The sequence below is a fragment of the Stomoxys calcitrans genome, chromosome 5, assembly GCF_963082655.1.
Source record: "Stomoxys calcitrans chromosome 5, idStoCalc2.1, whole genome shotgun sequence".
Classification (NCBI taxonomy): Eukaryota; Metazoa; Arthropoda; class Insecta; order Diptera; family Muscidae; genus Stomoxys; species Stomoxys calcitrans.
The window spans coordinates 138,784,977-138,812,374 of NC_081556.1; the positions used below are offsets into that span (position 1 = coordinate 138,784,977).

Genomic DNA, 27,398 nt, shown 5'->3' on the forward strand with positions numbered 1-27,398 from the left:
CTTACCACAAAAGTGCTACCCAAAAATAAAAGTGGACCGATCGGGGCAATATGCGATTCTAATGAAAGGTATTCAGGAGTAGAATACGAATTTTATAATTGGGTTTAAGTAACTGAGGGGCCGCCCCAACCCCAAAACACCCTAAAATAGGTTTATTGGACGAGCATGACAATAGGGGAGCCAAATGAAAGGCATTCGCGAGTAGATTACGAATTTAGTCAGAAAGAAGGAGTAGGCTTTATAATTTGTTGATATTGGAAGAGGGCGGACCCTCCCACGTTACCCTGAAATCACCACCATATAAACCGATCTTGGGTTTTGACTTCTTGAGCCTCTAGAGGGCGCAATTCTTATCCGATTCGAATGAAATTTTGCACGAAGTGTCTTGTTATGATAGCCAACAACTGAGCCAAGTACCGATCTTGGTTTTTGATTTCTTGAGCTTCTAGAGGGCGTTATTTTTATCCGATTGGAATGAAATTTTGCACGACGTGTTTTATTATGATAGCCAACAACTGTGCCAAGTATGGTTCAAATCGGTTCATAACCTGATATAGCTGCCATATAAACCGATCTGGGATCTTGACTTCTAGAGCCTCTATAGGTCGCAATTATTATCCGATTTGTCTGAAATTTTGTACGACGGATCCTCTCATGACCATCAACATACGTGTTGAGTATGGTCTGAATCGGTCTATAGCCTGATACAGCTCCCATATAAATCGATCTCTTTATTTTACTTCTTGAGCCCCCAAAGGGGGCAATTCTTATTCGAATTGGCTGACACTCTACACATGTCTCCAACATATAATTTAATTGTGGTCCGAACCGGACCATATCTTGATATCGTTCTAATACCAGAGCAAATCTTTTCTTATATCCTTTTTTGCCTAAGAAGAGTTGCCGGGAAAAGAACTCGACAAATGCGATCCATGGTGGAGGGTATGAAAGATTCGGCCCGGCCGAACTTAACGCCTTTTTACTTGTTTTATTATCTCCTTTTACTCACAATTGAAACGCTGGAAAGCACTTAACTGTTTTATATATTCCTCGTTATCGTTTTCCCCTTTTGCCACTCGAGAAAAAAAAACACTCAACTATAATCACGTTATTACCAAATTCTTGTCACCAGACATAAAAATATTCCCATTCGAATAAGAAAGAAAAATTCAATTATTATTGCTTCGTATTTTTTCGCTCTCTCATTATCCAGTTGAAGGTCACGAACTTTTATAAACGAATGTGAGTGACACTTTGCACAACCAGTAATGAGTATGACAACGGAATAATGAAGGAATGCTCGTAAAACAAAAGAAGAAGAAGAACATTAGGAAAAGAAAGGAAAAACAAACACAACCAAAAATTAAAAGTCGTGTAATTTAGCAGTTTGAATGACAGACACTATTAATTTTCACATTTCGTAGCAATCAACAAAGTCAAATGACAAACTAAGCCAAGCATAAATTTAGAAATCCTGGGGGAGGGGATACAAGTGAGTAATAAACTCTAACATTTGTTGCATAGTTAATGTAACAACGAGCAGCTTCGTATAATCCTGAATAGCTAGGAAGGGAAAAAAAAATCTCACACACTTATACCATAAAAAGCCGAAAAAAAAAATCCAACAAAACATAATTGTACACAACAGCAACCATGCATATTTAATGTGTGTAAACATAAACGTATATTGGGGTGGAACGAAAGTGCTTGCGGCCAGGAAGCATAACTACCAGGTTTTTTGATAAAATTTGAAAATTTAACGAATTGTCCTGGGAAAATCGTTACAAATTTAGTTGGTTTTACTTATTTGTCAGAATTGCCTCTGCTGCATAAGAGATTTTATTCGTCGGCACTGCCAAACTCTGGTGTTTATGTCCAAAAGAGCGTTTTAGTTTTTCGAAACTTTACTTAAATAGTTGTTGTTCTTTGTAGGCCAAGAAAGAATCCAAGATGTTTCAAAGAAGAAAGAAGTATATTTTCCAATGTCTAGCACCAAGTTTTAAAAAGTCTTCCTTCATGCAGTCCTTTAATCAAAATTTAAGTATTTTCTGTTTGCTTTAACCTTTGTATGGGTGCCGATGCAACTGCTTTTGTGTGTTTTCTTCCAAAACAAAACAAACCTGCATTTCAGCCGTGTTTTTATACCCTCCACCATAGGATAGGGGTATACTAATTTCGTCATTCTGTTTGTAACACCTCGAAATATGCATCAAAGACCCAATAAAGTATATATTCTTGATCGTCATGACATTTTAAGTCGATCTAGCCATGTCCGTCCTTCAGTCCGTCCGTCCGTCTGTCTGTCCGTCCGTATGTCTCTCTGTCCGTCCGTCTGTCTGTCAAAAGCACGCTAAATTTCGTCCGTCTGTCTGTCAAAAGCGCGCTAATAGCTAGGCGCTTGAATTTGTGCACAAATACTTCCTATCGGTGTAGGTCGGTTAGGAATGTAGATGGGCAAAATCGGTCCATGTGTTGATAAAGCTGCCATATAAACCGATCTTGGGTCTTGACTTCTTGAGCCTCTAGAGGGCGCTATTCTCATCCGATTTGACTGAAATTTTGCACATGATGTTTTGGTATGACTTTCAACTACTGTGCTAAGTATAGCGCAAATCGGTTCATAACCTGGCCTAGCTGCCATACAAACCGATCTTGGGTCTTGACTTCTTGAACCTCTAGAAAGCGCTATTCTCATCCGATTTGGCTGAAATTTTGCACGTGGTGTTTTGGTATCACTCCCAACAAATGTGCTAAGTATAGCGCAAATCGGTTCATAACCTGGCTTAGCTGCCATACAAACCGATCTTGGATCTTGACTTCTTGAGCCTCTAGAGGACGTAATTCTTATCCGATTTGGCTGAAATTTTGCATGAGCTGTTTTGTTATGACTTGCAACAACTGTGCTAAGTATAGCGCAAATCGGTTCATAACCTGGCTTAGCTGCCATACAAACCGATCTTGGATCTTGACTTCTTTAGCCTCTAGAAGGCGCAATTCTCATCCGATTTGACTGAAATTTTGCATGAAGTGTTTTGTTACGACTTCCAGTAACTGTGCTAAGTATGGCGCAAATGGGTACATAACCTGATATAGCTGTCATATAAACCGATCTTGGGCTTTGACTTCTTGACCCTCTAGAGGGCGCAATTCTCATCCGATTTAGATGAAATTTTGCATGAACTGTTTCGTTATGACCTCCAATAAATGTGCTAAGTATGGCGCAACTCGGTCCATAACCTGATATAGCTGTCATATAAACCGATCTGAAATCTCGACTTCTTGAGCCTCTAGAGGGCGCAATTCTCATTCGATACGGCTGAAACTTTCCATGAAGTGTTTCGTTATGACTTCCAACAAATGTGCTAAGTTTGGCGCAACTCGGTCCATAACCTAATCTAGCTGTCATATAAACCGATCAGATATTGACTTCTTGAGCCTCTAGAGGGCGCAATTCTCATCGTATTTGGTTGAAATTTTGCATGAAGTGTTTTGTTATGACTTTCAACAACTGTGCTAAGTATGGCGCAACTCGGTCTATAACCTAATATAGCTGTCATATAAACCGATCTTGGGCTTTGACTTCTTGACCCTCTAGAGGGCGCAGTTCTCATTCAATTTGGATGAAATTTTGCATGAAGTGTTTTGTTATGACTTCCAACAACTGTGCTAAGTATGACGCAAATCGGTACATAACCTGACATAGCTGTCATATAAACCGATCTTGAATCTTGACTTCTTGTGCCTCTAGAGGGCGTAATTCCTAACTGATTTGTCAGAACTTTTGTGCAACTGCTTCTCCCATGACCTTCAACATACGTGTTCAATATGGTCTGAATCGATATATAGCTCCCATATAAACCGCTCTGCCGATTTTGCTTCTTATCCGAATGTACTGAAATATCACAAAATGATTTCTACAATGTTCAGCATTCAATTCCTTTATGGTCCGAATCGGACTATAACTTGATATAGCTGCAGTAGCATAACAGTTCTTATTCATTATTCTTTGTTTGCCTAAAAAGAGATACCGCGCAAAGAATTCGGCAAATGCGATCCATGGTGTAGGGTATATGAGATTCGGCCCGGCCGAATCAAGCAAGCTTTTACTTGTTTAAGTCTACAATTTTCTTCCTCATTTGGCTCATCTCAAAGGAGAAATAAACAAATCATGGTAAAACTACGGAGATTTTGTCGTTATTATCACTTTCTTACCCACTTTAATATTCATTTACAACTACAAATGTATGCAAATGTACCAGAGAGAGAGTCAACAATGCCGCCGGTGTGTTGTGATTCATTTGAAGCCTTGACGCCTTCGTATTGAACAGACTGTAAAAAATTGATGCAAGGAACATTCATAGGCATTCATACTAAGCAAGCATAGTTACATAGCTAATATTGTCATCCATTATACACAAATATTCATACAAACATACAATATGTGTACAGCTAAATAATTTTCTCTTTTTTGCTTCCTCTCTCTCGCTCTCACTCTCTTTGAATAGTTCGAGGACCAATTTAAGTTGAATAGACCACCGCATTGCCATATAAATTGCAAGCTGTCTGTGTGGGTGGTATGTACATGTTTGCACATACATATGTGTGAGTGTAAGCACCATTGACTTGGGCAAATATGTAAATTTGCACTCAATTTCGTTTGATTTTTTGTTGTTGTGGCCTTTTGTTGGCATAGGCGTTCAGTCTCACTTTCTTCAATGAAATGTATACACCAACAATAAATAAAGAATACAAAAGGACATGAGTATGTATTCGAGTTGATGCATATTGATATTCACAAACTAGCGTACAAAAACTATGACATTGGAATGTTGCGAATGCAAATGGAGATAAGCATTTTTTGTTTAGAGATGAATAATGTTTTGTACTAAATTTTCTCAAATGAAGAATAAATCAAAATGGAGGCCACCGTAGCGCGGAGGTTAGCATTTCCGCCTATGACGCTGGTTCGAATCAGGGTGAGACCATCAGAAAAAATTTCAGCGGTGGTTTTCCTCTCCTAATGCTGGCAACATTTGTGAGGTACTATGCCATGTAAAACTTCTCTCGAAAGGGGTGTCGCACTGTGGCATGCCGTTCCGACTCGGCTTTAAAAAGGAGGTCCCTTATCATTGAGCTTAAACTTGAATAGGACTGCACTGACTTCATTGTTATGGGAGAATTCTACCCCTGTTCCTTAGTGGAATGTTCATGGGCAAAATTTGCAAAAAAATTGCATTTTTAATAAATCAAATAAATCAACTACGGTGTTCTCAATAATGAACACATCCCCTGAGAAAGGTAATTAGAGTTGTATGTAGACTGAGTTGTCTAAGCTAAGACCCTATAAGGGCACATAGGTTAGGTTAGGTTGTAAGAGGATGATTTATGCCTTGGCATCCGCGTACACCATCATATAATCCATTGTGATTTCTCTTCAACTCCTCCTCTTCTTTGAACAGTAACACCTGCCTGAAGAAGACAGCAATCAATGCACTTTCTCGTACCACTTTGTGGCTTTGATGAAGGCTGTGTATTTGACTGGGTTTACGCCTCTGAGTTCATCCAGTGCCTGAAAGAAAAAATATCCTAGTATCCTATTTGTTCTTTGGGATAGAAGAGGACATTAGAATAGGAAATAAAAACTGTCCTCTGTATACAAATAAAAATAATTTTATGAAACAACAACTTTTGTCGCGAAACCGACGACGAAATTTGTTAATTTTCCAGCAACAATTTATTTTAAATCTCAACGACCCAAAGTAAAAATTTATTGTCGAAAGGCACTCGCCTTGCAAGACAACGTATAACAACAACAACAACAATATTATTGAAAAGCAAAACAAAAAAACATTTTACCAACGACGCCACATATGTGCTTGCTTTGCTGTAAAGCTTCGGTGTGTGTGGTTGGTAGTTAGTTTAATTTTTTTTGTTCGGCTTGCGCTGCTTGTTCTCGTTCGTTTACTGCAGCGCTCGGGTTTATCTTTGTCATTCTCTCTCTACCAATACCCTTAAAAACAAATTTTAATAATTTTGCCAACGCTGAGGATTGAACTCATAATCTCATGTTTGGTAGTCTTGTACGCATCCTCCAAATATCAAACCTACTTCAACAAATAATGTCTTCAATTCAATACAAAAAAAACTCCATTGACAATAGAGCGTCTAACATTCGTCCCAAAACTTCGTTTGCTCGTAGCCTTCCTCTGAATTCCAGCGATTTAACCAAGTTTCTTTGTAGGGCTCTTTAAAACCATAAAACAATTGCGAGAGGGGAGTATACACATCCATAACTGACACACGGGGGAATTTTACTCCGGACTTAGCAAATACATCGGCACTTTCATTTCCCTCTTTCTTGTTCTTTTGCCCCGACAACCAGCATAAGATCAAAGTATGGTAATCCCGTAGACGCAACAGTAACACCCTACAACGACCTTGGATCTCATACACATTCTGTTTAATACCTGCAACGATGCCTGGTTGTCGCTGAAAATATGAATTTCCATTCGGTAGATATCCATAGACAACACAAGCTCCGCTGCTACGGCCATCGCATACCCCTCTGTCTGAAAAATGCTGCAATCATCCCTTATACGTAAGCAGATATTGATGGCGAGTTCACTAGGTGCCACATCTTCCGTTCTCCATTTTCCTTCCATCTGTTAAAACATCTATACCTGCAAAACCTAAACCGCCCTTTCTGCCACTCCGCCAGGATAAGTAAACTTACTTGCATTCTCTTATCCACCACTTCCGTTCCTATCTGGAAGTCCGTCTAAGACACTTCCATGGTAACATTCAATTTACGTGAGACACACACGCGATTGTGGCCGGTGACTTCAAGAATCGATTCAAGCTGCTACAATCTAAGAAGAGTTCTCTCCGCTGTCTCCCTTATAAATAAGTCCATGGCATGAATTACCAGCATTAGTTCTAATGGCTCGTTTAACTAGGCTGTCGTTTAACTACAGCTCATACGACTCATGGTTGAAACGACGCCCATATTATCTGATTTTGCTGATATTTGGAACAGTGAGTTGCGCTAGGCCACTCGAAGTCATTTTCCAATTTGGCCCAGATCGGACCAGGTTTGGATATAGCTGCCATATAGGCCAATCCGCCGATTTAGGGTCTTAGGCCCATAAAAGCCTCATTTATTATCCGATTTTACTGAAATTTGGGACAGTGAGTTGCGTTAGGCCCTTTGACATCCTTCATCAATTTGGTCCATATCGGTCCAGATTTGGGTATAGCTGCCATATAGAACGATCTCTCGATTTAAGTTTTTGAGCCCATAAAAGGCGCATTTATTGTCCGATGTCGCCGAAATTTGGGACAATGAGTTGTATTAAGACTTTCGACATCATTCTTCAATTCAGCCCAGATCGGTCCAGATTTGGATATAGCTGCCATATAGACCGATCTCTCGATTTAAGGTTTTGGGCCCATAAAAGGCGCATTTATTGTCCGATTTCGTATAAATTTGGGACAATAAGTTGTGTTAGGCTCTTCGACATTTTTCTGCAACTTGGTTCAAGTCGGTCAAGATTTGGATATAGCTCCCCTATAGACCGATCTCTCGTTTTAAAGTCTTGGCCCAATAAAAGGCGCATTTATAATCCGATTTCACTGAAATTTTACCCAGTGACTTATGTTAGGCTTTTCGACATCCGTGTCGTATATGGTTCATATCAGTTTATTTTTAGATATAGCTACTAAAAAGACCAAAATTTTGTTTTACCCAATTTAACAATGAGTTGTACTTATTAGTATTTGATGCAAATCGGAACATGTTTCGATATAGTAGCTGCTATATGGCATAAGGTATGCGTTTTTCGCCGGATTTTGACGAAAGGTGGTTTACATATATACCCGTGGTGGTGGGTATCCAAAGTTCGGCCCGGCCGCACTTAACGCCTTTTTACTTGTTTATGCCATTCAATTAATTTTCAATTTTTGAAATCAATGTTCTTTATTTTTTAGTTCTCTTAAAAGAACTAACCTCATCTCAAAATAAAACATACTAAAATCCTCTTGACTCCCCATTATTAAGATTACTTAAAAAATAACCTTCTTTCTTGTCTATCTTCTTCATGGGCTTGTAAAATATTACCACACTGGGCCCCTTCAGAAGTTATTAAGGTGGCGTTGTAAAGCTATTCAACTTACATTTCAAGCCATCTTTGAAAATGATTTGGACACTTTTTTCATTAAAACCAACACATGCGTTGTAGGAAGTTTCCTAAAAGTCCCTTAATGAAATGCAAGCTCTATGAAATATTCAAACTTCTCAGATTTTTTTTTATGCAACGTGCACGCATGACACCGAAAATTTTCTAATTAAATTTCTCACGCCAGTTTAAAAATTTCCCAAGATTTTAGCCCAATTATGTCTTCGCTTTCCTTTCTATGCCTTTGTGCCTTGGACATTTGGAGAATTCCCATTATGAGTTGTTAGGGAAGGGTGGGGAGGAGAGTGAAACGAATAGCTGTAGTAAGTCCTACATGTTGTTCACATCGACGAGTACTACTTTTACACAAAGTTCGCCAGTAATACAGCATTTGCTTTAGCACGTTTCTGTTGTTAGCATTATTCTGTTGCTCTCACATAAGTACAACAAAAGAGGCCACAACAGCAAAAACAAAACAACAACAAAAGAAATTACAACGAAAACACCTTTCACCACAGTTTGAGTTAGGTGGGCAGAGTTTGTGGAGGTGGTGGTGTTGGTGTTGGTATCGTTGTCGGTAGCTTAACATGTGTTTTTGCTTTGCTCTTCTCCCACCACTCACTCCAGTGTTTGTTTATTGTGGGGAGCCTTCTAGATTACAAACACCCCAACCCCTCCAACAAGATTGGCCTTGTATTGGCCAACAACAACAAAAACGACAACAATATTTGCAAAATTAGAAGAGCTATTATTTCCAGTTAACATAAATACACACACTGAGAGTTAACGAATAAACATTCATACGCATTTGCTTGTAAGTGGATTACCAGCAGCTACAGTGGGTCTTAAGAGATTGCTAGATATGAATGAGCATATCCAAAATGCTTTTATAACAAAAAAATAATTTTCTTAATATTTTCTGGCCATTTAGCAAAGAAAAGTGGATTTTAATGACTTTGACATAAACCGAATCCGCTTTCCAAAGTAGTAGTACCCTCCACCATAGGATGGGGGTATACTAATTTCGTCATTCTGTTTGTAACACCTCGAAATATACGTCTGAGACCCCATAGAGTATATATATTCTTGATCGTGATGTCATTTTAAATAAACTTTCGAAGGAGTAAAGCTAGCCGCTTGAAATTTTGCACAAATACTTTTTATTAGTGTAGGTCGGTTGGAATTGTAAATGGGCCAAATCGGTCCACGTATTGATATAGCTGCCATATAAACCGATCTTGGGTCTTGACTTTTTGAGCCTCTAGAGGGCGCAATTCTCGCCCGATTTGACTGAAATTTTGCACGTGGTGTTTTGGTATCACTTCCAATAACTGCGGTAAGTATGGTTCAAATCGGTCCATGCTTTGATATAGCTGCCATATAAACCGGTCTTGGGTCTTGACTTCTTGAGCCCCTAGAAGGTGCAATTCTCGTCCAATTTGACTGAACGTAGTGTTTTGGTATCACTACAAACAACAGTGTTAAGTATGAGTCCAATCGGTGTATAATCTGGTATAGCTGTCATATAAACCGATCTGGGATCTTGACTTCTTGAGCCTCTAAAAGGCGCAATTCTCATCCAATTTGGCAGAAATTTTGTACCTTTAACTACAGATCTATCTATATGACAGCTATATCTAAATATCATCCGGAATTTTTGTCCGATTTGACTCAAATTTTGAACATGGTGTTATGATTTTCAACAACTGTGTATAGTACGGTTCAAATTGGTCTGCAACCTGATATAGCCATACCCATATAAATCGATCTCCCGATTTGACTTCTTGAGCCCCTGTTATGACTTCCAACAATTGTGACAAGTACGGTTCAATTTGGTCTATAACCTGATATAGCTCCCATATAAATCGAAGTCCCGATTTAACTTCATGAGCTTTTACAAACCGCAATTTTTGCCCGATTTGGTTAAAAATTTGCACAAAGATCGTTTTGTATGTCATAGCTTCCATATAAACCGTTCACCCATAGGATTGGTGATAAAATTCCCCCCTGTGACGTGCCCTGTGCCACTTTCTCCCTTATATTTATGCCATGGGACATGCAATTTATCCACCTGCTCCTTAGCATATGGTTTATCAAGTCTCTTAGGACCGGGTCCACTCGGTACTGGTCTAAGGATTGGATCAGAGTGTCGGTATGCACATTGTCAAAAGCCCCCTCGATGTCAATGCATACCGCCAGTGTGTACGTTTTGGCATCGAAGGATTCTTCTTTTTCATGCACAACCAGTCAGTCCAGGCAGTCTCCACCGACCTTCCAAGCATGCCTATGTCAAGCATGCTGTTTGTATTTGAGCAGTTCATGGTGTCCATAATACGTTCCATGGTTTTGAGTAGAAAGGACATAAGGCTTATGTTTCTGTAGGCCTTTGGTGTCGCATAACTTGCCTTGCCGGTCTTGGGTATAAACACCACCCTTGCCTCCGGCCAGGCCTTCGGAGTATATGCCAGTCCTAAGCACGCTGTGAAAATTTTGGCCAGATGAGGCGCCAGATAGTCTGCCTCTTTCTGCAGTAACGCCGGAAATATTCCAGCAGGTCCGGGTGACTTAAATGGTTTGAAGCTCCACCAGGATTCCTTCACCATAATTTCCGTAATTAAAAACCTTCGATCAACGTCATTATGCCAAGATTGCGATGTTTCCGTGAGTCCCTTCGTATCCTGTGGAAAATGGGTTTTCATCAAAAGTCTCAACATTTCCTCCATCGTCTCTGCTCTCACTCCCATGTTGTCTACTAAAGTATCCGTTTGGACATGGGTTTTTGAGAGAAATTTTTTAACTTGGCGGTGTCATTAACGCTATCGACCTGTTCGCAGAAAAGCTTCCAGGCACGTTTTGCCGCTCTGGTAATCTTATTGTAGTCCTGGAGCCGTGTGTAATACACATCCCAATAAACTTCCGCTTTTTTACGACGTGCTATGTTAAAAAGTCTGCGGACCTCGTTCCCAATATTGCGAATCTTCCCGGTCATCCAGGGTTTTTCTTGGGTTGATTCCCTTTCCCGAAGAGGACAACTATCTTCGAAGGACCCCACCACTGCAGTCGTAATCCTGTTGACATTTTCGTCAATATCTTCTATGCTTGGACAACATAAATTAACTTGCCCAAGTCTTCTTCTGAGTAGCCTTCCGAATTTTGTCTAGTTGGTTTTGAACTAATTTCGGAAGTTTATCGAATTCGGCGCTGGCCGTGCGCCGAATCCTGATCATCTAGCGATGATCAGAGAAAGAGTGTTCCATGGAGACCCTCCAATCCTGATTCTGCTGTTTTGTGTTTGTAATGGCGGTCTTATATTGCAATGTATTACCCAATTAGGAGGTGGTGCTCGTTTTAATTGACTTTTAGGATGTATAGTTGTAGAGTCCTAATGCAGTCACACTGCCGCTCTTCATTCAAATTGCCATGGTTTTCATTCAACATTGTGGCCTAGAGACCATCTCAAACATTTACCCCATAATTGTGATATTTCAATGCAAACATAGTTTATCACCTCTGCATTTTTTTCCAACTTCTTTCTCATTGATTTCGATTTCTCCTTTTCTTTCAGGCAACGACTTGGACTCCATTCGAGCACTGTTTAGTGAAAAAGAGAAAGAACTGAGTTTGGCAGTGGCCAAGGTGGAAGCACTTACCCGACAATTGGAAGATTTGAGACGTGACCGAAGATGTCCCATAAATTTGATAGCCGGTGGCAGCACCACCGGTCAACCATTACCGCCGCAGGCGTCAAGGGAGTTGGAGAAGCTAAGAAGAGAACTAATGGTAAGTGAATCCAAAACAAAAGAAACCAAACAAACTTCGATTTTTTAATAAAACAAATCTCAATTTACAGTATCGCAATCAATTGTCACTGCAGCAAGATGCTCGACTGCATTTACAAAGGGAAGCCCTACAACAAAGACAAGCCGAATTGAGATCTGTGGATCAACGAATTTATGAGCTGCAGACGCGATTGCAGCGTAAAAAGGCGGCCAATGTACAAACCAGCCAACAGCAGCAGCAGCAGCAGCAACAGTTGCAACAGCAGCAGCAAGCGAATCAAAATCTTGCCGTCCCACAACAAAATCAGCAGCAGCAACAACAACATGCCACAAATCAAAATCACAATGCCTATAACTCCACCACAGGTGGCGGAGGAGGGGTTGTGGATGCTGGCAGCGTTAGCTATCCCACCACCGCCCATTTGGCCCCTAAAACAGGCGTGGCAGCTCTCAAACAACAACTGCTGCAGAAGCAAGCCAATCAGGCGGCCAACAATGGTCAAGCGGCGGTGACATCATACAACAACAAATTCGCCAACATTATCAATCGGGCCAATGAGAATCGTGGCAATTTGGGTCGTGGCAATGTGGCCGCCGTGGAACCCTACATTCATACACCTCAAAAGTCCACCATAACGCCCACCTCTTCCTACCTGGGCAATATACTGAAACATGCGGCCGCCACTGCCAACACCAATCAGCAGAATCAGCTGATACAGGAACATGCCCATGCCAAACTGAATCTGGCCAGCCATGCTGCCAATAATGGACCCCCACACCTGGGCGGTGCTGGTGGAAGCACCAATAACACCAGTCCCAATTTCTTTATGGCCGAAAGTGATGAATCGAAATTGGCCAAGAAAATGTTGACAGCGGCCATAACCAGCAGTAAACTGCATAGCTCAGAGGCGGCACCACAAACCAGCAGCGGCGGCGGCAGCACCAGCACCACCGACGGCCCAGCCAAAGTGGATACTTCCCATCACATTTATGCCGAGGTGGGGCCAAAAAAGCGAGATCTGGTCAAGGAGGTAGCCGCCAATTTGGAGGCTCAACAGACCACACCCTCGCAGAGCACAACCAGTAAAATTCCCAAAAGCATTAGTAGTACCACCACCTCTGCCTCGGCCCTGATCAGTAAACTGAACAGTGCCGCCCATAGTAGCTCTCATATGGGTGCGGCGGCCACGCACATACCTCAGCGCGAAAAATCCGATTTGGAAAAGAAAACGGAGATATCGGTGACAAGTGAAACACTGCTGGAGAAAAATACCCATCAGCTAACGGTGCACAGCATGCCTTTGGGAGCGGCCAACAAATCAGTGGCCACTGGAGTTGCAGCGGCTGCTGACAATGCGGCGCCCAACGCGACTAGTTCGAAGGCCTCCAAGCCTTTAACGTTAGCTGGCAATTTGGCAGTACCTCCCCGCAAGCCTATTAGCAGTGTGGCTCCCACATCGGTTTCAAGCTCCATACCCAAAATGATAACCTACAGTCCAAAAGTTAACCGAGTGGCGCCCAACGTGGTGGTTAGTAGTTCATCTTTAGCTCATACAGTGTCTACAACGACGCCATCAAATGCCGCCACAGCCGCAAATTCTGATCGCCCTGCTTTGCCTCCCAAGCCTCATAAAATGTCGGGTAATGAAGTGACAAACGAAGGCGCCAGTAATGTAAAGCGAACAAGCGCAGATACGGCAGTCCCCTCATCCTCCTCCTCCTCCTCCACAGCCACAAACTCCAATGCCTCTACCTTGCCCATACAAAATATTAACGATAATCTCCCCATAAAGGCAAAGCCTTTGACCATCCGCAAACAACCTTTGTCCGAGCAACCACGTCTCAAGTCCTCCACTGCCTTGGCTAAGCCCACCAATGGTCAAGTGAATCCAAGAAAGAGCGAACTGTTCAACGAAAGACGATCTTCGCATCCTGAGATAGCATCGGAAAGCAATAGCGAATCTAATTCCACACCTCAGTACTCACCCAATTTGATGCAGCAGCAGCAGCATCAGCAATCCCAACAATCACCCAGTACCCTATCACCTCAATCTCAATCTAGCCTAGATGAACCTGATCGCACAGAGGCTGCACCTGCTCCACAACAGTCCCCACCAGAGGATAAATCACCCGAAAGCCTAAAGCGTCGCCTGCGCAGCATGTCGGCCGGCAACAATAGCAGCTCCACCGCTGGCAATGGCAAACCCAAGTTGGCGCGCCGTGTCAGTTTTGATCCTTTGGCTCTGTTGCTGGATGCCAGTTTGGAGGGTGAACTGGAGTTAGTTAAGAAAACTGCCATGCAAGTTGCCAATCCCAGTGCGGCCAATGATGAGGGCATCACAGCGCTGCACAATGCCATTTGTGCGGGCCATATTGACATAGTCAAGTAATTGGACATTCGAAATCTTAGAGTTCAGGGAAATTTTGTATGAAAATTTGTTTTTTTTTTCGTTTTTCAGATTCCTTGTTGAATTTGGTTGTGATGTCAATGCCCAGGACTCGGATGGCTGGACGCCGTTGCATTGTGCTGCCAGTTGCAATAATTTGGCCATGGTTAAATTTCTGGTGGAAAATGGCGCTTGTCTATTTGCCGCTACTTTGTCGGACCACGAAACACCTGCCGAAAAATGTGAAGAGGATGAGGAAGGTTTCGATGGATGCTCCGAGTATTTGTACAGTAAGTATTGGAAGTTGCAGATGTCACAAATGGCAAAGTCGGTAGGTTAAAATTTCAGCTCACCGAACATGGGTGACACACATGGAAATCCATTGGCCCAACAACAGACCATAACTACGGTTTAGAAAATTTTTAGTTTTATTAACTCCTTGTCGTGAGACACCTTTAAATATTCGGCTAGGGCTATGGACTCAGCCGAAAATTTCATCAGTAGGGGGAATGCGGCCAAAATTAGTCAAGTGCCGAAGTCCAGTACGCCTTTGATTTCCCACCCAGTATTAGTACAAGTTCTAACTTGGAATAGTCCAGAACCCTAAGTCCCCTGCGAAGCTATATACGGTTACCAATTCAATCTCATGAGTATTTATGTGTTAACTCGTCTGTATAGAACAAGAGGGCGCATCTGTACTCTCATAAAATCATAATCATGGGGGGGAATTTTTGAGTGTATAAGGGGAACGCCCCTCCTCAAAACCCCCAAAACGGGCATGTTGTCCGATTGAGGCAATATTGGTATCAAATAAAAGGTATTTGAAAGCAGAATACGAATGTGATATAAAAATTTAGCCTCAAGTGTCTAAGAAGGTCGCCCACCCCAAAAAAACCCTTAGTGAACATGTAAACCGATCAGGACAATATGGCACTTATATTAAAGGTCTTTGAAAGAAGAATATTTATTTGAGGTACATATATGGGGATAAGTTTCTTTGGGGACAAGTATCTTTCGGGATCAAGTATAGGGGACAACTCATTACCCCCAAAACCCGCTAGCAGACATCTGACATGACCAGGACAATATTGTTGTCGAATGGGAGGTACTATTATTTATGCAGGCTTATTTATGCATATATGGCACGCAGTGTGGCCAGAAGGCAGGCGACAAGGGGAACGCCTCAAGGAGAGGTATTCCCGCCGATTTTCTGGAACCTGGTGATAAACGAAGTCCTATAGTATCTTAACAGACATGGCGTGAGACTAATCGCACGCGCGAATGGCGTTGTTCTACTGATTCGAGGCAGATTTATGTCGACGATCAGCGAGTTTATGGAAAGGTCACTGTGGAGGCTGTCAAAATGGGCTACGCGAAATAGGTTGAGGACTTATCTAAAGAAGACTCAGCTAGTGTCTTCGGTCGTAGATATAAGATACCGGTCTTAAGACTGCTGTCTTTGGACGGGACCACTCTCTACTTGACAAAAAAGGCTAGATACCTTCGTACCCAAGTTCTTGATTAGAAACTGTCCTGAAGAAGGAATACAGAGGAAACTATCCAGAAGGCGATGTGCGCCTTGTACTCCGGCAGAAGGATGATATAATGGATGTACATGGTCATTGTTTTGACACCAGTGCTGAAATATGGAGTACTTGCATGGTGGAAGGCTGTGGAAAAGAGGACATACACTAGGGAACTTTAAAAGTTGTAAAGACTGGTCTGGCCTGGAGGTAAGAGAGCGTTTGAAGGCGATGTGGAATATACAAATCTGTTGAGTTATATGTTCGGGTCTGTGCCGCTAAGGTCGCGCTTAGGATGAGGGAACTTGGCATGGTGAAAGAATCTGGATACTATGGAGAGAGAGAAAGATTTTCAGGATTGGTTTTCCCGCTAGACCGGAGTGGGAGACGAATACTACTTTTGAGGTTTATGAGACCTCGGTCTTCACTGACGACTCCAGGAGGGATTCAAGGACGGATACTGCTTTTGTGCTTGATGAGACCTCGGTCTCCGAATGGCTGAAATTTGGTATGGGAGTTGTATTAGACTTCTACACATGCTTCGCGAATATGGAGCAGATCGGATACACCAGGGACATACATAAGCCGATAATTCGGTTGATGGTTTTGAACTATAAAACGCAAAGTTATTACCTGAATTCGATGAAATTTTTCTGTCACGTTATATTAAGTCGTCCTAAACATGTCTGTCCGTTTATTTGTCTATCCGGCCGTCTATTCGTCCGCCTGATTGTCCATCCGTCTGTCGAAAACACGCTAAATTTCGAAGGAGTAAATCTAGCTGATTGAAATCTTCATACTATTGTAAGATGGTTGGGACTGCAAATGAGCCAAATCGCTCTAGGCTCACAAAAATCTCACATATAAACCGATCTCCCGATTACACTTCTAGAAACTTTAGAAGGCGCAATTCTTATCCAATTTGACTGATATAGGTCACGACTTTCCTATGATCTGCACCAGGTGTATCGAGTATGATCCGAATAAATCCTAACCTGATACAGCTCCTAATAAACCGATCTACGGATTATAAAATTTAATCGGTGGTGGTGGTTATATAAGACGTTATATTGTTGTTGTTGCAGCAGTATGTTGTACACCGAGGCGGCAGCCCTTGCCGATGGAGGATTCCATCGGGTCAATCCGGTACGTACAACCGGCTGTCATAGGATTTATATATTGGACCAAAGCGAAATTTAGTATGCAGCCAAACTTTGGTGTCAAATAATCTGGGGGAGCGCCCTACCCCAAAACCCACCAAAACGGATATGTTTATCGATGGGGACAATATGAGTATCAAATGAAAGGTATTTGGAAGTAGAAAATAAAATTTTGAGGTCAAGTCCCATATAAAAATTTGGGGTCAAATCCCAGGGGGACGCCCCACCCCAATGACTGATTCTAAACGGACATGTAGGATACTTAAAAAAAAACTTGAGGTCTATTCCCAGGGGTGTTGCCTCACCCCATAACTATGCACCAAATGGACATGTACATCGAACGGGACAATATGAGGCTCAAACTAAATATCTTTCGTTTGAGCCCCATACAAAATTTGGATTTAGTCGCAGAAGGGCCGCCCATCCCAAAAACCACACCCAAAATGTTGTCTGATTGGTACAATATTGGAACATTTGGGGTCGACCCACCCCAAACGCACATGTGCATCGAACGGGATAATATGGGACTGAAACGAAACTTTTACAAAAATTTGGCGCAATTCCCAGAGGGGCCGCCCCATCCCAAAGCTATGCCCGAAATGGATAAGTGCTCCGAACGGGACAATTTGGAAATCTAAGAGCCCCCTAAGTTCGGCCGAGCCGAAAATTGTATACCTTTTCCTTCTTTGCCCGCCATCGGAGAGTAGAAGCCTTTGGGTAAAATTTCAGCCAAATCGAATTAGAATTGAATTAAAATGGGGAGACCGATTTAAAGGGGAGCTGACTCGTATGTTGAAGGTCATGGGAGAAGCCGTACAAAATTTCAGCTAAATCGGATAATACTTGCACCCTCTAGAGGCTCAAGAAGTCAAGACCCCAGATCGGTTTATATGACAGCTATATCAGGTTATGGATCGATTTGAACCGTACTTAGCACTGTTGTTGCGCCCTCTAGTGGCTCAAGAAGTCAAGATCCAAGATTAATTTATATGGCAGCTATATCAGTTTATTGACCGATTTAAACCATATTCGGCACAGTTGTTGTGGCAGTCATAAGAAAACACCTCATGCAAAATTTCACCCAAATCAGATAATAATTGCGCCCTCTAGAGGCTCAAGAAGTCAAGATCCGAGATCGGTTTATATGGCAGCTATACCAGGTTATAGACCGATTTCAACCATATTTGGCACTTTTGTTGGAAGTCATAACAAAACATCCCACGCGAAATTTCAGCCAAATCGCATAGGAATTGCGCCCTCTAGAGGCTTAAGAATTCAAGATCCTAGATTGGTTTATATGGCAGCTATATCAGGTTATGGACCGATTTGAACCATATTTGGTACAATTGTTGGAAATCATATCATGCGAAATTTCAGCAAAATCGGATAAGAATTGCGCCTTCTAGAGGCAAAAGAAGTCAAGAACCCAGATCAGTTTATATGACAGCTATATCAGGTTATGTACCGATTTGAACCATATTTGGCACAGTTTTTGAAAGTATTAGCAAAACACCTCATGCGAAATTTCAGCCTAATTGAATAAGAATTGCGCCCTCTAGTGGCTCAAAAAGTCAAGATCCAAGATCGGCTTATATGGCAGATATATCAGGTTATGGACCGATTTGAACCATATTTGGTACAATTGTTGGAAGTCATAACAAAACACCTCATGCTAAATTTCAGCCTAATTGAATAAGAATTGCGCCCTCTAGTGGCTCAAAAAGTCAAGATCCAAGATCGGCTTATATGGACCGATATGGCCCATTCACAAACCCAACAGACCTACACTAATTAGAAGTGTTAATGCAAAATTTCAAGCGGATAGGTTTATTCTTTCGAAATTTAGCGTGCTTTTGACAGACAGACGGAGGGACAGACGGAAGGACAGACAGACGGACGGACATGACTAGATTGACATAAAATGTCATGACAAAAAACAAATATTGCCCATGAACATTCTATTAAGGAACAGGGGCAAACTTCTCATATATCAATGAGTGCAGTCCGATTCAAGTTTAGGGTCAATGATAAGGGGTCTCCTTTTTATAGCCGAGTCCGAACGGCGTGCCGCAGTGCGACACCTCTTTGGAGAGAAGTTTTTCAATGGCATAGTACCTCACAAATGTTGCCAGCATTAGGAGGGGAAAACCACAGCTGAAATCGTCCGATGGTCCTGCCAGGGTTCGAACCCAAGCGTTCAGCGATCAAGAATTTATATACTTTATGGGGGGACTTAGACGCATATTTCGAAGAGTTACAAACAGAGTGGCGAAATTAGTATACCCCCATCCTATGGAGGGTATAAAAAGGGGGCCGCAAACACTTTAGGGTGAAGCGAAGCACACCGGGCCAGCTAGTTATTTATTCTATTTAATTTTTTATTATCATGTCACCATCATTAAAATCTCTCCCCTTCTCTACACTTTTTCAGGCATTCAAGAAAAACTTGGCATACTTCATAATGGTGAAGTGTATGCTGTATTCTCGTATGAGGCACAAAATAGCGATGAATTAACGTTCAATGTCAACGATCGCCTCATCATATTGCGAAAAGGCGATGATGCGGAAAGTGAATGGTGGTGGGCGAAAAATGAACAAAACGAGGAGGGCTATGTGCCACGCAATCTGTTGGGAGTAAGTACCACAAAAAAAAAAAACAAACCCCCCGATGGCAATAATATTTTGTGCTAATTAATCACTTGAATGCCTCTTTTGCCATAATTACAGCTCTATCCCAGAGTGCCACCGCAGACCACAAATTATGCTGATTAGCAGTTAATACGATTTTGCGTTTTGAAAAAGAAAGCCGGACGTCTGATACAGAAACGTTACATATCAAAGTTTTTGTAAATGTTGTTGGGGTGGTTGTGCAGCAGAGTGATGACAGCATTGGCACAACCATGCCAAGCATCATTCTATCTTTCTCTCTCTCTCACACACACACAGACATGCAAGCAATAAAACAAAAATCCAACCAAATGAATTTGACCACAAAAGGAAACGGAAGTGCATATTATTTGACATGGAAACGGATGTTTTTACTAATTGTTCAAATTGCGAATAAGCCTAAGGACCATAGACTACAACCACAACAACCAATAAAACAAAAACAAACAAATGAACAACAAAAACTAATTTGACAACATATGTGCAACATACAAAGCGTTGTTTGTTTTTCCTTTCTTCTTTGGAACAAAAGAAAAAGCAACCACAATTATTTAAGGATTCATGCTCGAAGTTTAACACCAATTTTTTTCAAAACTTCATAGAGGATAATAACAAATAAAACAACAACAAATGGAACTTACTAATTTAAGCTCTAGGCCACAAACAAATAAAACAATAATAATGATAATAAGGCATAATATAATTAACAACACAACAAAAGAAACACATACACCTACAACACACCTTACATTTATAGATATCTGCATACATACATACCTGCATTCATACACTTATACGACACGCATCTATGATATATTTCCAGCATATCTACAATATTTTTTTTTTTAATTTTAGTACTACCTTTTAATGATTGTATTTTTATTATCGAATAACTTACTAATTGCAACTAATTGAAAATCATTGATTCTAATTAGTCTAAAACATTTTCAAATTAATAAATCTTTAGCATTTAAGTGAAACACCTATGAATTCAGAAAATGCCTACGTTGACAAAAAATATTTGCAAAACACAAAAAAAACGGTTTATTATTCTTTGCCTAATTATTGTGATTTACATGGTTTTTTCGTTTTTGTAAAATTTAAACACTTTAACAATAACAGCAACTCGAAATCAAAAATTACTATTTAATAATGAGAAGAAAACACAACAAAAATGTATTGAACAAAAAGAAAAAAAAATAATAAAAACTAGTACTTAAAAAATATTTAAACAATTCAAAAACTTTAAATGTGTTTCATTTAAGAATGCCAGCCAATATCAGCAAAGAGTGCAGATGCAATAATTTCAACTAAGTCGAACTTTGGATAATAAGCTCAATGATAGAGGCCTCCTTTTGTATTCCGAGTCCGAATGGCGTGCCGCATGGCGACACCTCAGAGTAGTTTAAACTTGGCAGGATACCCCAGGATATGTAGCCAGCATTAGTAAGGGGATAACCATCGCTGAAAAATTTTTGATTTGAACCCTGGCGTTCGACGTCATAGCTAGGTTTGCGAAATGCCGTCAGAAATATGACTAACCCCAGGATCAGATGTCGGGAAGCCTACAACTACTCAGTGTTTTAAATTTCAGTGAAATTGGGAAAAAAAATAATGCTTTTAGGGGCTTTAGACCCTTGATCGGCAGATCGGTCTATACGGGAGCTATATCCAAATATAGTCCGATCTGAACCATATTTGGGTCAGATATTGGTAGGCCTTAAACTACTCACTGTTTCAAATTTCAATGAAATTGGATAAAAAATAATGCTTTATGGGCTTTAGACCCTTTATCGGCAGATCGGTCTGTACGGCAGCTATATCTAAATATAGTCCGATCTGAACCATATTTGGGTGAGATGTTGGTAGGCCTTAAACTACTCACTGTTTCAAATTTCAGAGAAATTGGGCAATAAATAAAGCTTCTATGGGCTTTAGACCCCTTATCGGGAGATCGGTCCATATGGGAGCTATATCTAAATATAGTCCGATCTGAACCATATTTAGGTCAGATGTTGGTAGGCCTAAAACTTCTCACTGTTTAAAATTTCAGCGAAATTGGGCAATAAATAAAGCTTTTATGGGCTTTAGACCCTTTATCGGGAGATCGGTCTATATGGGAGCTATGTCTAAATATAGTCCGATCTGAACCATATTTAGGTCAGATGTTGGTAGGCCTAAAACTACTAACTGTTTCAAATTTCAGCGAAATTGGGCAATAAATAAAGCTTTAATGGTCTTCAGACCCTTTATCGGCAGATCGATCTGTATGGCAGCTATATCTAAATATAGTCCGATCTGAACCATATTTGGGTCAGATATTGGTAGGCCTAAAACTACACACTGTTTCAAATTTCAGCGAAATTGGGCAATAAATAAAGCTTTTATGTGCTTCAGACCATTTATCGGGAGATCGGTTTATATGGCAGCTATATCTAAATATGGTCCGATCTGAGCCATATTTGGGTCAGATGTTCGAAGGCTTAAAACTCCTCACTGTTTCAACTTTCAGCGAAATTGGGTAATAAATAAAGCTTTTATGGGCTTTAGACCCTTTATCGGCAGATCGGTCTATATGGCAGCTATATCTAAATATAGTCCGATCTGAACCATATTTTGATCAGATATTTGTAGGCTTAAAACTACTCACTGTTTCAAATTTCAGCGAAATTGGATAAAAAATAATGCTTTTATTGGCTTTAGACCCTTTATCGGGAGATCGGTCTATATGGCAGCTATATCTAAATATAGTCCGATCTGAACCATATTTGGATCAGATATTGGTAGGCCTAAAACTACTCACTGTTTCAAATTTCAGCGAAATTAGGCAATAAATAAAGCTTTAATGGGCTTCAGACCCTTAATCGGGAGATCGGTCTATATGGCAGCTATATCCAAATATGGTCCGATTTGGCCCGTTCAAGAACTTAACCAGCGTGCATCAAAAAGACGTATCTGTGCCAAATTTTAGCTCAATATCTCAATTTTTGTAGCCTGTAGAGTGATTACAACAGACGGACGGGCAGATGGATAGAAGGACAGACGGATAGACACGGATAGACACACGGACATCGTTAAATAGTCTTAGAATTTTACGACGATCCGAAATATATATACTTTGTAGGGTCGGAAATTGAAATTTCGATGTGTACAAATGCAAATTTTGCCCATGAACATTCCACTAAGGAACAATGGCAAACTTCTCACATATCAATGAGTGCTGTCCGATTCAAGTTTTAGCTCAATGATAAGGGGTCTCCTTTTTATAACCGAGTCCGAACGGTGTTCCGCAGTGCGACACCTCTTTGGAGAGAAGTTTTACATGGCATAGTACCTCATAAATGTTGCCAGCATTAGGAGGGGAAAATCACCGCTGAAAATTTGTTCTGATGGTCTCGCCAGGATTCGAACCCAGGAGTTCAGCCTCATAGGCGGATTGGATGTGTTGCAAACGGAATGACTAAAAAATGAATATAAACCCTATCCTACGGTGGTGGGTTTAACATTTCGCGGTAAATGGAAAATGGCTGGAAAAGAAAATTCCTACCGGGAACCCAGCACAATCTGACAGGGGAACCCAAGAATGGCAGAACGCCCCCAGACCAGGAAGACAATCTCCACGTTGCCATCAAAGAAAGATACAAGTCTCCTGGCCAAGATGGCATCTACCCCCAGAAGCTGCGGGAGGGCTTTACTTGTCTGAGTGGCATTTTGTCCCGATCGATCTACATGTCCAGGTTGGAGCTTTTTCTGGGGTTGCGGCGGCCTCCAGGTACTTTGGATATCAACCTTTCGTTTGATATCCAAAGTGCTCCAATCAATAAACAGGCCGTGTGTGATTTTTTGGGAATGGAGCGACCCATACACTTGAGGCTAAACTTGTGTATCAAATTCAAGCTCTACACTTTAATACCGTTCATTTGATTGATGTTGCCCAAATCTGTAAGCATATCCATTTAGGGATCTTTCGGGGTTGGGGAGGCCCACAATAGACTTGGTCGAAATTTTTATACCAAATTCCTATTCTACGCTTAAATACCTCTCATTTGATGTCCATATTGTTTGGATCGATAAACATGCCCGTTTAGTTGGGTTTTGGGGTCGGGCGTTCCCCCAAATTTTTATACAAATTTCGAATTTTTGAGCTACCACAAGGGCGCAAACAAAAATTTCGCTTAAATCGGTGTAACCATCTTTGAGATCCGGCATTTTTATACCCACCACCATAGGATGAGGGTATACTAATCAAGTCATTCCGTTTGTAACCCTCGAAATAGTGATCTAAGACCCCATAAAGTGTATACATTCTTGATCGTGTCGTCATTCTTAGTCGATCTAGCCATGTCCGTCCGTCCATCGGTCGAAATCACGATGGCGGTCGAACGCGTAAAGCTAGCCTCTTGAAATTTTGCACAGATACCTAATATTGATGTAGGTCGTTGGGGATTACAAATGGGTCATATCGGTTCAGATTTGGATATAGTTCCCATGTAAACCGATCCCTTGATTTGACTTCTTGAGTCCTTACAGCCGCAATTTTTGTTATATTTGGCTGAAATTTTGCATACGGTTTTCTGTTGTGACTTCCAACAACTGTGATATTAAGCTACGTTTTTCTGATGCACGCTGGTTAAGTTCTTGAACGGACCAAATCGAAGCATATTTGGATATAGGTGCTATATAGACTGATTTACCGATAAAGGATCTAATGCCCAAAAAAACTTAATTTTTTATACGATGTTGCTGAAATTTTAAACAGCGAGTAGTTTTAGGCCTCCCGACATCTGAACCAAAAATGGTTCAGATCAGACTATATTTAGATATAGCTACCATATACACCGATTTGCCGATAAAGGGTCTGAAGCTCATAAAAGCTTTATTTATTGTCCAATTTCGCTGAACTTTAAAACGGTGGGTTATTTTAAGCCTCCCGACATCTGGTCTAAGTATGGTTAAGATCGGACTATATATAGATATAGCTGCCATATAGACCGATCTGCCGATAAAGAGTCCCAAGCCCGTAAAAGCTTTATTTTTTCACCGATTTCCCTGAAATTTGAAAAAGTGAGTAGTTTCAGGCCTCTCATCTTCGAACCTAAATATGGTTCAAATCGGGCAGTATTTAGATATGGCTGCCATATAGACCGATCTCCCGATAAAGGGTCTGAAGCCCATTAAAGCTTTATTTTTTATCCGATTTCGCTGAAATTTAAAACAGTGAGTAGTTTTGGGCCTACCAACATTTGACCCAAATATAGTTTAGGTTGGACTATATTTAGATATAGCTGCCATATATACCGATCAGCCGATAAAGGGTCTAAAGCCCATAAAAGCTTTATTTATTGCCCAATTTCTCTGAAATTTGAAACAGTAGTGTATTTTAAGCCTCCCGACATCTGACCTAAGTGAGGTTCAAATCGGACTATATTTAGATATAGCTGCCATATAGACCGATCTGCCGATAGAGGGTGTGAAGCCCATAAAATCTTTATTTATTACCCGATTTCGCTGAAATTTGAAACAGTGGATAGTTTTAGGTCTCTCGACATCCGTCTCGAATATTGTTTGGTTCGGACTATATTTCGATATAGCTGCCATATAGACCGGTCTCGCGATGAAGGGTCTGAAGCCCATAAAAGCATTATTTTTTATCCAATTTCACTGAAAAAAGCAATGAGTGGTTTTAGGCCACCAGCCATCTGACCTAAATATGGTCAAAATAGGAATGTATTTAGATATAGCTGTCATATAGACCGATACGCCGGTTAAGGGTCTGAAGGTCATAAAAGCTTTATTTATTCAACAGTGACTTTTTGTAAGACCACTCTATGCCCTTTCCGAATTTGGGTGGATAAGTTATCCAATTTTCATCGGATTGTGACGAAATGGGGTTTACATATATACCCGAGGTGGTGGGTATCCAAAGTTCGGCCCGGTCGAACTTAATGCCTTACAGATTGCGCAACAGATGTAAGCTCAACACCGAGAAGTTTGTGCCCACAATTGAGAAATAACCAAGATAGGTCTTGACTTTGCCATCTCAAAGCCCCACAGAACCATTACTACCATATTTAACACAGCATAAATTCCTTAAATCAATAGAATTTGAAAATCTTAATTTTTTTAGTATGATGTCAAAGGCTAAAATATACTTCATGAAATTTTATTACAATTCACTGAACTGTACTTTTGTAGTAAATAATCTACAAAATGCATTTAACATTTCGCTTGATTGAAGCTAATGTCTACGTAATTGCCATGTTATGACAGCTCTTTTGTCAGAGGAATCAGCAATTTGCAGCATGACTACATAAATCATGGCTATTATTGTTGTTTGAAATGCGTTCTAATGCAGTTGCAAAGACACAGTGGGCAACTATTTCTCAAAAAGTACTCTACTGTAGCCAAAGCAGTCAATTTCCAAATAACTTTCATTGGATTCCCATATTGAAAAGGTTGACAAATGTCTCTGGTTTGAGAGTATTTGGAGGTGGGGTGTTTCCCTCTTGGCCTTAAAAATGTATATCAGATTTGAACTATATTCTCTAATAACTTCCATTAGAGCCCCCACATTGACAAAGTCGTTAAACATGTCCAGTTAGGTTGGTGTTTTTGGGGAGTGGAAGAACCCCCAGATACTTTAACCGTAAAATAATTACGAAAATCGTACTCTACTCATAACTACCTCTCATTTCAGTCCCTTATTGACCATTTGGAATGGTAAGGCCCCTAGACGCACAACCCTTTACTTGCAGCCCCATATTACCATAGTCGAATAATAAGTCCTGTTTCATTTCAGTCCTATATTGCCGTGATTGGTGCATATATTCATTTGACGGGGAGTGTTTTTTCGGGGGTGGAATAGTACCTCAGACATTGCATTCAAATATCCCAATACCTTTCATTTAAGCCCAAAACTGCCATGGTCATTAAATATATATGGGTTGGCTCCAAAACTGGATTCCTTTTCTACTCTCAAACACCTTTCATTGGAGTCACATGTTGTCATGATGGGTCAAATTACCTATTTGAGGTGTTTTAAGGAAGTTAAGCGCCACCTATATATCTTCAACAAACATTTTAATGCCATTTTCCTAATCTACTCCCAAATTATTGGGTTGCCCAAAAAGTAATTGCGGATTTTTTAAAAGAAAGTAAATGCATTTTTAATAAAACTTAGAATGAACTTTAATCAAATATACTTTTTTACACTTTTTTTCTAAAGCAAGCTAAAAGTAACAGCTGATAACGGACAGAAGAAAGAATGCAATTACAGAGTCACAAGCTGTGAAAAAAATTTTGTCAACGCCGACTATATGAAAAATCCGCAATTACTTTTTGGGCAACCCAATACTTTAATTTGAGTTGGATTAGCCGACCATGGCTAATAAGCCCATTTAGGGGGTTTTTGATGGTGAAAACACCACCCATTGCATGGAATTCATTTCTTTATCATTCTTCCTGGGTACTTTGGTCAAATTTTTAATGTCATATTCGTATTCTATTCTTCAATACCTTTCATATGATATCCATATCTCCGTTATAGTTTCACTATTAATTTTGTGTGGTTTTTTGGGGTAACGGGGTCCTCCCCCTCCGCCCCCCGTTATCAACAAATTATAAAGCCTTTTCCTGCTTCCTGAACATATTTGTAATCTATCCCTGAATACCTATCATTTGAGTCCCATATTGTCATGATCGTCTAATA

General features: G+C 40.7%; 1 protein-coding gene across 4 annotated transcripts in view; it reads left to right on the forward strand.

Moving 5' to 3' along the window:
- LOC106088345 (apoptosis-stimulating of p53 protein 2) overlaps positions 1-20,842 on the forward strand; it is a 426,505-nt gene extending 405,663 nt beyond the window's left edge. For 3 of the 4 annotated variants that reach the window (XM_059368992.1, XM_059368994.1, XM_059368993.1), the window contains 5 exons: positions 11,740-11,954; positions 12,025-14,339; positions 14,413-14,630; positions 19,455-19,657; positions 19,751-20,841. In XM_059368992.1, the coding sequence (XP_059224975.1) occupies positions 11,740-11,954; positions 12,025-14,339; positions 14,413-14,630; positions 19,455-19,657; positions 19,751-19,795 (2,996 nt within the window). In that variant the 3' untranslated portion in view covers positions 19,796-20,841. Of the gene's footprint in view, positions 1-11,739; positions 11,955-12,024; positions 14,340-14,412; positions 14,631-19,454; positions 19,658-19,750 lie in introns of all 4 variants that reach the window. The other variant, XM_013253820.2, reaches the window with a different exon arrangement.
- Positions 20,843-27,398: the final 6,556 nt, after the last annotated feature.